Source organism: Schistocerca americana, chromosome 4, assembly GCF_021461395.2.
Source record: "Schistocerca americana isolate TAMUIC-IGC-003095 chromosome 4, iqSchAmer2.1, whole genome shotgun sequence".
Lineage (NCBI taxonomy): Eukaryota > Metazoa > Arthropoda > Insecta > Orthoptera > Acrididae > Schistocerca > Schistocerca americana.
The window spans coordinates 609,653,000-609,666,917 of NC_060122.1; the positions used below are offsets into that span (position 1 = coordinate 609,653,000).

The following is a 13,918-nucleotide window of genomic DNA, read 5'->3' on the forward strand; positions in this document are numbered from 1 at the left end:
ATCTCATTCTGGAAACATCCCCCAGGCTGTGGCTAAGCCATGTCTCCGCATATCCTTTCTTTCAGGAGTGCTAGTTCTGCAAGGTTCGCAGGAGAGCTTCTGTAAAGTTTGGAAGGTAGGAGACGAGGTACTGGCAGAAGTAAAGCTGTGAGTACCGGGCGTGAGTCGTGCTTCGGTAGCTCAGATGGTAGAGCACTTGCCCGCGAAAGGCAAAGGTCCCGAGTTCGAGTCTCGGTCGGGCACACAGTTTTAATCTGCCAGGAAGTTTCATATCAGTGCACACTCCGCTGCAGAGTGAAAATCTCATTCTGGAAACATTCGACCTGTTTGTGTGGCAGTCACCAACCACCCGACAACTTTTCACACCGTTTCTCATTGAACGCTTTTCATGAAATAAGGGTAATGGGAGGATAAGCTTCTTCATTTATGACAGCATTACGTAGGGACTTCAGAAAATAAGTTACACATGTCGTCCCACGCTAAGACCATTACGCAACAAGACTAGTGCGTTGTCAGAAGAGAGTATACGTTCTCGGTTCACTAAAGACACAGTTCTGGTAAAAGGTGCATCGCAGTGCGCGAGTAAAATGGCGCGGCAGCTGGCAAGGTACTCCAAAGTTCGCGGGACATTACGCTTATCGTGGGCAAAATGTCTAAATTTCACACAGATTGACTGTGAAACGTCGCGTCCAGCCGTAGTGAAATGCTGCCAACAGTCTGGCCAGCGCCGCACAAACATGCGTGACGCTAATCCGCCATACAGTGCACCACGCGTTTCTACCTTTTCGGCAAGCGGAAAGAACATCTTGGGTGAGATGTTAGAGGGGGAGTGGGGAGCTTTCCAACGATTTTCGAAGAGCTTCGTGACTTAGGAACGGATTTCTATCGTCGAGGAAATCACCGGTTTGTTCAACGTTCCGACAATTGTTTACACACAGCTGGTGACTATAATGAAAAGTAGTGTCACATACCTGCGTCACTGTAAAGTGCGGTGCAGCACTCAGCAGAAGTTACTGGGCCAGCCATGATAATCTGTAATTTACTTTTTGAAATCTGCTAGTATTTGTCACGAATTTCGCTAGTACAGTACAGTCTATGTACAAAAAACAGATGCCGTTATCTTTAAAACCTAACTAGTCACTACGAATTTCTTACAAGGTTGAGGAATCTTTTGATAGAAGAGATAGAGAAGATCCAACGGAGAGCAGCGCGCTTCCTTACAGGATCATTTAGTAATCGCGAAAGCGTTACGGAGATGACAGATAAAGCCGGCCGGTGTGGCCGTGCGGTTCTAGGCGCTTCATTCTGGAACCGCGTGACCGCTACGGTCGCAGGTTCGAATCCTGCCTCGGGCATGGATGTGTGTGATGTCCTTAGGTTAGTTAGGTTTAAGTAGTTCTAAGTTCTAGGGGAGTGATGACCACAGATGTTAAGTCCCATAGTGCTCAGAGCCATTTGAACCATTTGTCTGATAGATAAACTCCAGTGGAAGACTCTGCAGGAGAGACACTCAGTAGTAGCTCGGTACGGGCTTTTGTTGAAGTTTCGAGAACATACTTTCACTGAGGAGTCAAGCAGTATATTGCTCCCTCCTACGCATATCTTGCGAAGAGACCAAGAGGATAAAATCAGAGAGATTAGAGGCCACACAGAGGCATGCCGACAATCTTTCGTTCCACGAACAATACGAGACTGTAATAGAAGGGAGAACCGATAGAGGTACTCAAAGTACCCTCCACCACACACCGTCAGTTGCCTTGCGGAGTATGGATGTAGATGTAGATTTAGATGTAGATTCTGGAACTGCAGCGGCGCTTCTTTGTTGCCTCTGACAACTGCACAGCCAGATTGTTTCGCCGTGAATTTTCTCCAAGAGTCCCAATTCGCTTGAGTCACTTCTGCCGACAATTGTTCTGCTCACGTGCACACACTCATTTAACTAACCAGAAACTCATCCTACCGTCACAGCTGTACTCATGTCCTGTTAGTCGTCCAAGCTTAGTGGGTGATCTGTAGCAGCTATAGCATCTACCTAATCATGATGGTCTCTCACTGTTGCAACTTGCACTTTCCAGCTTATTTTCTTTGGAGATAATATATAACCAGTTAGCTTCCCTCTTTAACATGATAAATTAAACCAGAGTGAGCCTGAGTCGTCTCCTTATTGGGCATTCATCCTTTCTTAGTTTTCCTTAGATTCTCTTCCTGTCTCTGTGAGAAATTACGTTTCTTCACAAATCGTCAACTCCTTTATCTTTGCATTTCGTCCTTAGCTCAAATGTCATATCGAGTTCCGAGTTTGCACAAAGGATGCAGAATTATTCACCATGGTCGCGCAACGAGATGCCTGTCGTCTAACGGGTGTGGCAAGGAAAGAGGAAAGTGCCCTGTTCGTATGCGCAACACGAGCTGTCAAGTCCTAGCAACAAACATCAGTTGTTTCATTGTTTGTGAGGCAAGGGTACAATGTTGGCAGTTGTGGCTGTAGCTTCTGCTCCAGTTAATAAGCCTACAAGCTGCAACAGGTTCTCCCGAAGACACGTGTTAAGACACGTGTTAATTAGGTCGAGTTCCATTCCAGAGAATGGCGTTAGATGTCGAGTAGGCCTGAATCCTTAAATACTTAAGTACAACCATCTTCTAAACCATCTGCTTCATCAGTACCTCGCTCTATTCTATTAACATAGAGCACTTCAGTATTATACGCTTAACGACGTTCGATGCAGGTGAAGGTCCATTCAAGGCTTCTCAAAATTCTTGGCAGGCGTTGGGTTTCGAACGAGAGACCTTTCTGTCAGCACCAGGAGACCTGCCAACTGTACAAACGGCCCCACGTCTGGTTACTCACTGGCAGTAATTAGACCGTCCAGGCTAAATATAGAAGTAGCAGGGCAACTTCACGCACGTGCCAAAATCATCAGAACTGCTCGACAGTTTTTGGCCTTGGAACGCAATGCTCAGAATGACGTCATAACTTAACTGTTTTGAGAATTTGCCCTCATTCTGCTGGTGTGTGCTTCCATTTAAGAAACGGTTTAGGCAGAGTGTTGTGCTGTCTCCATTCCAAATAGCACGCAGGAGATAATGAGTAACGATATTTCAAGATTTAACACAGGAAAAAGAAGTAACTATCCTCCCACATCCGTGTAAAGAATGGACAGCTGTTGACAATAGTTGCAGCAGTCATATAAGTGTCTAGTCCGACATACAGCTACAGACTGTTGCTATTTTCGAAAGTACGAGGTGTATTCGAAAAGAAAGAGTCGTTTGCTTTATACCTGAATGTTGGCAGCTCAGAACGAAGTTGGCGCATGCAGCGCCATTTACTGATTGTTTGCGACTCCAGTTAAGTTACTGTTTCGATTCAATCATCATTTAAGAGCGAAGGGAAACAGAAATGGCTTCCAAAGTCGGTGTGCCGCCAGTTACGATGTAGTGCGCTGTAATTAGATATTTTGTGTGTAAAAGGATCCAAAACTGCTCATATTCATCAGGAGATGAGCCCAGTTACCAGCTTTCAATGCTGTAATGAGTGAAGGGAAGGTTATACAATGGTGACGAGACTTAGGCGGCGTTACAGAAGTGCTTCTCGGCTTGATGCAAGTCTTTCGATATGACGTCTCATGGGGTGCATGCCAGAAAAAACCGAGATGCCCAGTTGACAAAATTTTACTACTTGGCTGTCACTGTTCGAATTAAAATATCCCTTTACTTTGTTTTCATTACTGCACAGTTTCGAGTATCACGCCAGTTTCCACGCTTACTTGAGTCATAGTCCAACTACTCATGAAATCACACAATAGCGGAGTCCAAACGAAGGAGGTTGGTGGTGAGATATCGCTATACGAGAGCGTGGTGAAACGTAATGTCTCCGAATTTTTATGTGGAAAGCTTTATGTGGAAAGCTTTTCAAATAAAAGAAGCTTTATTAATATTCTACATCCTTGTTCTCCACGTCTACGTGTTTGCAGCCCTCTGCCGCTAAAGGGCTCCGAATTGCAGCATGCAACATGGCGGTGTGTAACGTAACTATGTCGGTGCGCGGGAAACAGCGTTCTGCCATCGAGTTTCGAATTCGAAGAGTTCATCCACACATGGAGCACCCTTTCTTTCAGCTTGACCACACACGAGTGCTCCGACATCTGCAACAATCCGACACCTTGTGTTCACTGCAATCCATCAACCTCTAATACATTTCCGACTTGGCACCATACGATTTTCATCTGTTCCCAAAACTGAAAGAATACCTTCGAAGACTTCACTTTGATAGTGACGAAGCGTTGCAAGCAGAAGTGAGGTTGTGATTCTACAGTGGCGGTTTCATAAATCAACACTGGTGTCCAAAATTAAAGCACAACCGGAAATTTTGCAAGGTTGCGTTTATTTTAGCATAGAACAGTATAAACAGGTGGTAGTATAGTAGAAACAATGTAAAGAATACAGAATGTAAACAACTGCAACATATATAACAGCAGACGAAAATATTCTTCGTTTTTTTCAACTAACAGATTTGCACAGAAATTCCGACAACTGGTTAACGTGCTCACTTGGTGGTGTGACCACCTCTGGCGGCAATACAGACCTGGCAACGACGGAACATGCTTTGAATAACATCATGGATGTCATGTAGAGGCAATAACGCCCATTCTTCCTGCGGAGCTGCTCGCATGTCTCGGAGAGTGGTTGGTGGACGCTGACGAGATGCATCCCGTCTCCCTAGTGCATTATAGACATGCTCTGCGGGATTCAAATCGAGAGAGCGAGCAGGCCACGCCATGCGTGCGATATCTTCCATTTCCAAGAAAACATCAACCGCTCGTGCTCTATGAGGTCGAACAGTATCGTCCATCAATATGAAGTCTGGGCGCATAGCACCTCGCAACAACAGTACATGAGGTCCCAAGAACTTGTCACGATAACTGATGGCAATTACATCTTTCCGATTTACCCGTACAATTTCATGAAGATCTGTTCGAGTGGTCAACATATTCCCTGCCCACACAATTAGCAATCCTCCTCGATATCGGTATCTTTCCACACTGTTCAGGTCCCGAAATCGTGTTGCACATTCCCTTCAGATGCGAATCCGTCGAGAACCACTCTCCAGACCAAATCGGGACTCATCTGTGAAGACAACATTGGCCCACTGTTCGATTGTCCATGTGGCATGTTGACGACTGCACACTAGACATTCCCTTCTGTTCCCGTCACAGACACACCTATAGCAGGTCTCCGACAATAAAGGCCACTCTGTCGAAGCCTCCTCTACACCGTTTGCCTCGATAAAACACGTCCAGTCGATGTTGCTAGGTCAGGTGCCAGTTGCTGCGCAGTACTAAGGCGGTACCGTCGTGCTATTACAGCCAAATAACGGCCCTCTCTCTATGATGTCACTCGTGTTCGGCCCTCCCCTGATCTTCGCGATACAGATTCGGTCTCTATAAACTTTCGCCACATCTGAGAAACCACAGAAAGATTCGCGTTAAGCCATCGAACCACATGAGTTTGCGACTGTCCTGCTTCCATTCTTCCCATGGGCCTTCACCACAGAGAGTCTGGCAGACGTCTTATCTGTGTCGTACTGCAAAAATGACCCTGAGCACTATGGGACTTAACTTCTGAGGTCATCAGTCCTCTAGAACGTAGAACTACTTAAACCTAACCAACCTAAGGACATCACACACATCCATGCCCGAGGCAGGATTCGAACCTGCGACCGTAGCGGTAGCGCGGTTCCAGACTGTAGCGCCTAGAACCGCTCGGCCACTTCGGCCGGCTGTCGTACTGCATCGTCTGTGACTGTGCTCAGAGCGATTGTGGATGTGGAACTACCCGGCAAACACTACTCACTTTGATAGGTGCCCTGACGTCATAGTTGACGTGGTTTTCCATTGACGAAAGTGCCATCTTCCATGCAGAACACGATCGTACGGACACCTGTTGACAGTATGATTATCCCGTGAATTAGACACAGGACGGAGAAATAGCGGTTTGTTACTTTTAATTTTGGACACCAGTGTAGTATTTCTCTGGCAGAATATGTTCGCCGCCATGGCGACTACGCTGAGGAATAAATATGTAGACGTGGAGAACAAAAATATGTTAATAACGACTGTTTTATTTAAAAAGCTTTAAGAGTTTTTACATAAAAAATTAGGAGGCAAGACGTTTCAGCACGCCCTCGTACATAGTCCAGTAAGATGTCACTCCTCCTTTGACCTGGATACATCCGCAGATTCGAGTGTGGAGAGTGTCACACAATAATTGCAACCTCTCCTGTGGGAAGCTGGTCCACAACTGTTGTAACTGGCCCTCGATGTCCTAGAACTTGGCTGTGGTGAGAAGTTGACGTACGAAATAGTGACGCACAATTTCCATTGACAACAGATTGGAGGATTTTGCCGGCCAAGCGAATGGTTCGAGGTAACGCAGGCAGTTCGTAGAGAGACATGGCGTGTGAGGACAAGTATGCTATTAGGATGCACCATGAGCGGTAAAGTATGAGGTCGAGGATGTCTGTGACATACCGCTGTGGAGTCAGAATTCGCTGAATCACTAGGGTGACCTGAAGTCACAGCTGATGACTCTGCACACAGTGGCGCTAGCGGTAAAACCAGCGCGTCTCTCCAAAACATTGGCAGAATATGTCGTCTCCCCTCAGTGCCGTCATATTAGCATACGTGCGTCATACGAGGTAGTGCGGAAGAAGTTTACTCAGATCCATGATGCGACAACACGGACCCGTGCTTGCCCAATACGGCACCACTGGAATGGAAGTATTGTGTCTTCACTCTCTGGGCGGCGATTCAGTAGAGTGGCCTCTGATCGTCTCTAACAAGTATACAGGATGGCACGGAGTGTTGCAGTAAACCCTCTACCTAGATTGCAGATCCACTTGTAAACAGTTTACGATATTCTCGGTACACGATAGGGCAATCCTCCCCCGTTGTGGTCAAACTCGGTTGACCAGAACTTTCACGACACGTGTTGCTTCCCTCGCATTTCCATTCTGTCCGACAATGAGACGCTGTCAGATCCAAACGCCCCTCGTGCCTGGACGTTACGCAATTTGACCAGCCAGGCACTAACAGACCACCGTGACGCTCCTTTGACACTGTCTGGTAACGTCGTCTGACAAGCACACAGTATTCTCCGTGGTACGTCACAGCGTTCACTAGCTCGATGACGCACTGCGTGTCCATTACATACACTATTAGAGCTGATAACAGATGACGATTGCAATGCTCTTTGGTGGCCGTTCGAGTCATCACAGACCCCTGCAGTTCTGTGATAAGCAGGTGAACGAGACTGCGTCTACATCGAGCCGTTCCTGTTCCTTGCACTTGCAATACCTATTCACCTGTGAGTGTATTTTACACGCTGCCGTGCCGCGTCTGTGGTGACAGTGGCGTCACGCGCCTTTCTGTGTTGCAGGGTCGCAAGGCTGAGGAGCAGCGGGCGCAGCGGCTGTCTGCTGAGTTCGGCCAGTTCCGCCACGAGAGCGAGCGCCGGCTTGCTGAGAAGGACGAGGAGATCGAGGCTATCCGGTGAGTAACAGGCCCTCCGCCCAGACACCACGCAACAGAACACACTCCTCTCCTCATATACGTCTTCTGGGGATCCCGCCTCCTGCAAAACACAATCTTTTCTTCTTCTTTCATACGTATATGTTTCGGCGACACTGTCAATAGGTTTCTCTTTCTTCCACCCAAAAACTTGAAGGCGTAGTCATCGGATTCACAAAACTGTCTCCACGAAAAATTATACCTCAACAGCCCATACAGGATGCTTTGTAAGAGCATGTAAAAACAAACAGGACATAGAGGATGATGCACTGAACAATTTGACGTAGGAGACCTGGGGCCAGAGAAGTAACCTTAAGGAAGCAATAGGAATAAAAGCACATTACTGTGTACTTTTTTATTAACTCCAAATACCATCATTGATACAATGAACGTACTATTTTTACCGTATCTTATAAAATGTGCTGAGACTGACGGTCATCATCCTCAGAGCAGGCATGACATCGGCGAATAAGATTCTGATGCACCCTGACAAATACCCCTGGTGTGTTTCGGATCGCATCACAGGCAGCCACAATTCTGGCCAATAATTCCATCTCCGTATCCACTGGGGTCTCATACACACGTGACTAGATATCCCAATAGGAAATAATCAGGGGGTTCATGTCAGGTGATCTCGCAGGCCATGGGCTAGGACTTCCCTTTCCAATCCAGAGACCAGGAAATGCAGCATTGAGATGGCTGCGGACGTGAGTGAGGCAGTACACCGTGATGTTGTATCCACACCCTTTCACGAACAACCAAGGGTACGTTTTCCAGCAACTCAGGTAGAACTCTTTGCACGGACCGCAAGTAAAAGTGGCCATTCAGACGGCTTACTTCATCATGACTTCCTAGTAATCAGGCTCGTCGTCCTTGTTTCCTTGCAGGAAATAAAGAATGTACATGTAAATAAACAGCACAGTAGCTGTAAACTTCTACGCATGCTACCTGTAAATAAGCTCACTCACTCACTCCGTCGTCAAGCCACGAGTGGCCTACCAGGACCATCCGACCGCCGTGTCATCCTCAGAGGAGGATGCGGATAGGAGGGGCGTGGGATCAGCACACCGCTCTCCCGGTCGTCATGATGGTATTCTTGACCGCAGCCGCTACTATTCGGTCGAGTAGCTCGTCAATTGGCATCACGAGGCCTGGATGGTCACCCATCCAAGCGCCGACCACGCCCGACAACGCTTAACTTCGGTGATCTCACGGGAACCGGTGTATCCACTGCGGCAAGGCCGTTGTCCAGCTGTAAATAAGCTGGAAAACAGTAATGCCTGGCAAAGCGGTGTACAAGTTACTTCCGTATCTCCTTAAGCTGGCTTCTCCGACCCCAGGTTACCAATCTCAAATTGTTCAGTGGAGCATTCTCTATGTCCTGTTACATTTTTGCACGCCCTTACGAAAAAAACCTGTATAGGTGTTCATGTTGCTATCTGCCTTGTACAGCACAGTTGGTATTTATTAGTTTTAGATTACAAACTGCATGTTAAAATATCCTTATTGATTGGACACGACACACTGTGCTAAAAATACCAGCTCAGCTGCAACAAGACAGGCAACGATATGAACAAAGGTATATACTGTTAAGGTTTATGTTTTTTGTTGAGCCCGTTTTGTGATTACATTACCACAGTACGAACTTTCGTGTGCGTTCATTCAACACTGCAAATATTTTATAGCAGAATACACGGAAATCTGTTGCAGATGATATTGCGTCACTGAAACATCTGTAAATAAAACAGGAAAGAAAAAAGAGTTCGTGTTTTGCTGAAGGGAGGATCCTCAAAATATATTTATCGTTCCAGCAAACACGTACGCAACGTGTGCACTGTAGCCGGTATTTTTAAGACAGTTTATGATATGCAACCAACAGTGATTTTTTAAAATAGAGTATGTCATCTAGAACTAACAAATACAACTGTAACGTACAAGAGTAATACCAACATGAATTGTTGCTGTTAAGATATAAAATTTTGCTGAAACAGAGTGTCAATCATGTATCACAATACAAGAATACGCGTATTTTCATCAAATATCTAGTTTATTTTATACTAATGTAGGAAAACCCACGTCAGATACTATAACATAACTAATTCATCTACGACTAAAATAGAGAAAACAAAAAACTGTGTTTACCGCAAGTTGCAGTCCTTAAAATACACTTTGCTGCGCAAAACGTAAGGACGAAAGTAACATTTGCATGATGTGCCACTGCCAAGTAACATAGCTCGATCAAACGTGCACTATTCATTGAAGGAACTGCTACAGTGTAGTACAGAAGGTAACTGTAAAAAATACGCAGCGGGATTAACAGAAACGACACTTTTATTCAAAGACAATAATTACTCTCAAGTCACTGCGATGGTTCCCTGGACATCACAAAAGGCGGGACATGGCTCTTCGTTACGTGTGTGAACACAACGGACGGCAATGCATGTGCTGCAATGTGCTCCTATGCTGGCCACAAGGTTGGTACTGAGTTTCTTGTGATAGGGCGTTCCATTCCTTCACTAGCGAGTTTGACAGCTGCTGGATAACCGTTGGTGCATGTGGACGTCTTCCGAAAGCAATCCACATGTGCTCCAACGGATTTACGTCGCGGGAACGGGCAGGTCAGTGCATTCGCCGAATATCCTCTCGTTCCAGGAACGGCTCCACCTGAGCAGTTCGACGCGGTAGCGCATTGTCACCCATAAAAATGTAGTCAGGGCCGAAAACACCCCCGGAAAAGACTGACGTGAGAAAAGAGTACAGTGTCACAATAATGAGTAGCCGGCCGGGGTGGCCGAGCGGTTCTAGGCGCTACAGTCTGGAACCGCCCGACCGTTACGGTCGCAGGTTCGAATCCTGCCGCGGGCATGGATGTGTGTGATGCCCTCAGGTTAGTTAGGTTTAAGTAGTTCTAAGTTCTAGGGGACTGATGACCTCAAAAGTTAAGTCCCATAGTGCTCAGAGCCATTTGAACCATTTGAACTGATGAGTATACAGTGTTCACAAATTTGGACGTCAGTACGCCCATGCAACTTTATGCCATCTCAATTCATAACACGTGAGCCATAAAAACGGTCATGTTCGACAATGCTGGACGTACCCTTAATATAGCGAAAGATGGGAACACGTAATGTATACAGGTACACTGTCGAATATGATCGTTTCGGTGGTCCATGTGTTGTGATGTGGAGAGGCATAATGTGTATTGCCGTCCATTGTGATCACACAACCCACTAAGAAACATGTCCCGCCTTAAGTAATGTCCTGGGGTCTACCAAGAATCGCGGTGACTTCAGAGTAATTATCGTCTTTGAATGAAAGTGTCATTTCTGTTAGTCACAGTGAATATTTCTTCAATTTACCCCCTGTACTATAATGTACTAGTTCCTTCTATGAACAGTCCAAGTTTCATCGAGCTATGTTTCTTGGCAATGACAAATCATGGGAAAGTTATTTTCGTCCTTAAGTTTTGCACTCCAGTATATTTATTGTGCAAGCAAGCACGGACGAAAAAAGTGAACATCCCTAAAAAATATAGCCTCAAGAAAAATATATTGCGTAGATCGTTTCATCTTCAGAAAAAAAAGGGGAAGTAAAATACGGAGCGGATCCTTTCATAACGCTAAATTTTTATCGATGCTACACATAAATACACGATCGTATCACCATCTCAAAATGGGTTTCATGAACCTTTATACGGATGCAATGATTTGGGGACTAAAGTAAACACCCAGAGTCCAGTCCCGTTCTCGCCATACTGTCTCTGGAGCAGGTGTAGTATGGCATTTTCCGATAGATCTGACAGTGCACCTTTTCAGTTCGGGGAAACGGCGCTTTGTATGGGAGAACGGTTTCATATAGAGAAGCTCCTGTCCGTAAATCAGCATGCACAGTTGTTGGAAAGTATGGCTCGTACGGAACACAGCTCGTCCTTCTCACGCACGATTTCCTGCGAACTGTGGATGCGAGCCACCAGACAGATTCTGTAATGCTACAACTCTAGAAAGCTTTCAACACTGCATACTGTTAACAAAGCAGGTTTTCGGCCACCTGGCTGGCTCCGAGGCTTTTGAGCGATATCACCTGGAATTTTGTAAAGAACGCCGAGGCTTCATACCAGCAGTACCGCAGAGAAGTGAGATAGCACAGCTCCTGTTCTCTGAGTACTTAAATACGTCGGATGGCTTGGGTTGGTAGGACATGTTCTGAGGCATCAAGGGATCACCAATCTAGTACTGAAGGGCAGAGTGGAGGGTAAAAATCGTAGAGAGAGACCAAGTGATGAATACACTATGCAGATTCAGAAGGATGTAGGCTGCAGTATGCACTGGGAGATGAAGAATCTTGCACAGGATAGAGTAGCATGGAGAGCTGCATCAAACCAGTCTCAGGACTGAAGACCACAACAACAACAACAACAGCTTGGACACCAATCTGCGGCTGCTGAAGACGCTGTTGTGTACGGGGAACCGTAAGAGGATTGAGGATGACCATTTGGACCATTCAGATGGATTTAATTAAATACGAACAACTTAAGTATCGGTATGTACGAGAAACATTGTTGTTGGAATACAGCATTAATGATATGCTTCTTGATTCAGGCAAGGCAATCAAACCTATAGACATAACGCAGAGAAGCGACATGAATGACCAACTATGGTTATTGAGATTGTTACAAAATGTAGCGCAACAATAAAGAAGAAGTGTTCAGAACGCCACTTGTGCGACCCATTCTCGAGCTTGATTGTGTGAGGTACCCTGCATATCGGAATAAAAAAAAAACTTTGACGCGACTTGTTACGGTTCGGTTGTGTCAGTACGAGAGTTTTACGGAATTGTGCCACACGTGAGCTTCGATGGAATCCTTGGAGGGCGGGTTGGAGGTGTGGGGTGGGGGAGGGGAGGTGTGAGGATCAACCTTTTCATGTAAAGCTGTTGAGGTATATGTTACAGAACAAGCATTTGCGGCGTAGTCTAGAACGATTCTACTGGCTCCAACATTCATCTCTCGTAAGGGTAAAATAGGGAGGTTGGGTTCGTACAGAGGCACATATACAATTGCTTTCACCTCGTACTATTTGCGAATGGAGCACGAGAAATAATCACCAGCAGTGGTACTAACTGCCCTTCGTCATGCACTATTCAGTGGGTTGCGGAGTGTGTATGTAGGGGTAGAGGGAGAGATACATGAAACAGACAATAGAAAGGAAGAATAAAGTGTTTAAAAATTTTTTGAATTTAATGGCTGGTAGCTCATTCAGTAATTCATAACTGAAAGGATGTCTTTCGAATGTGATATCTCAGTATATTTTATAACTTGTCCGCAATTACCTGTTTTCTTTCAAGACTGCGATGTCCTTACTCAAATGGTTCAGATGGCTCTAAGCACTATGGGACTTAACTTCTGAGGTCATCAGCCCCCTAGACTTAGAACTACTTAAACCTAACCAACCTAAGGACATCACACACATCCATGCCCGAGGCTGGATTCGAACCTGCGACCATAGCAACAGCGCGGTTCCGGACTGAAGTGCCTAGAACCGCTCGGCCACAGCGGCCGGCGATGTCCTTATTGAAAGATCCTGAAGTAGTCTACCCATAAACTTCAGATGGACTCTTTGCACTCGTAAACATCAAAGGAGAAGCAGAACTGGACGTCATTTAATTTCGAGTACTGTCGTACAGAGTGTTAATCGCTAATGCAAAAGCGAAATATTATAATGTTTTACCTTATTGTATACAGTATATTAGATACAATTAGAAATCAGTAAATTTCCTAATGTTATAAACCGCAAACGGACGGTAAGAAATGCTAATTCAAACGTTTCCCACTAGCAAATTCACCTTTCTTCTTATAAGGCGACCTGCTATAAACGCACGGGGAGGCCCAGCTGGAGCCCTCTCCACTGATAAAAGTAGGGGACTTGATGCAACTACATATATATCCGGGTCTTTTGTGTTTCCCAAATTACCTCTGGCTGGTGATGAAACAGCTGCAATGCCAAGGCCAAGGCACACTCCTTCCGCCAACTAAGCCAGACCGCTGAAACATCAGTTGGAGACTGTATATTTACTGAAATATAGGCCGATAACTCGTGGCGGTATCCATACCAGCAGTTAACAGGATATTTTGACTCTTCTATACATATAAAGAGCGTCCGTTTGTTTGCAATTCACACAAACCTACAGTTTCATTCCGATCTTGATGAAATTTTGCACACTTTACCTTCAAGGTAAAAGGAAGACACACACACACACACACACACACACACACACACACACACACACACACACACACATATATATATATATATATATATATATGTCGCGCGGTTCCAGACTGTAGCGCCTAGAAC

The 13,918-nt window shown here is 45.6% G+C and overlaps 1 protein-coding gene across 3 annotated transcripts in view; it reads left to right on the forward strand.

Annotated features, from left to right (window-relative positions):
• The window catches only part of LOC124612272 (paramyosin, long form), a 185,073-nt gene that overhangs the window by 151,593 nt on the left and 19,562 nt on the right, over positions 1-13,918 (forward strand). For all 3 annotated transcript variants that reach the window (XM_047140369.1, XM_047140368.1, XM_047140370.1), the window contains exon 13: positions 7,435-7,547. In XM_047140369.1, the coding sequence (XP_046996325.1) occupies positions 7,435-7,547 (113 nt within the window). The remainder of the gene's footprint in view (positions 1-7,434; positions 7,548-13,918) is intronic.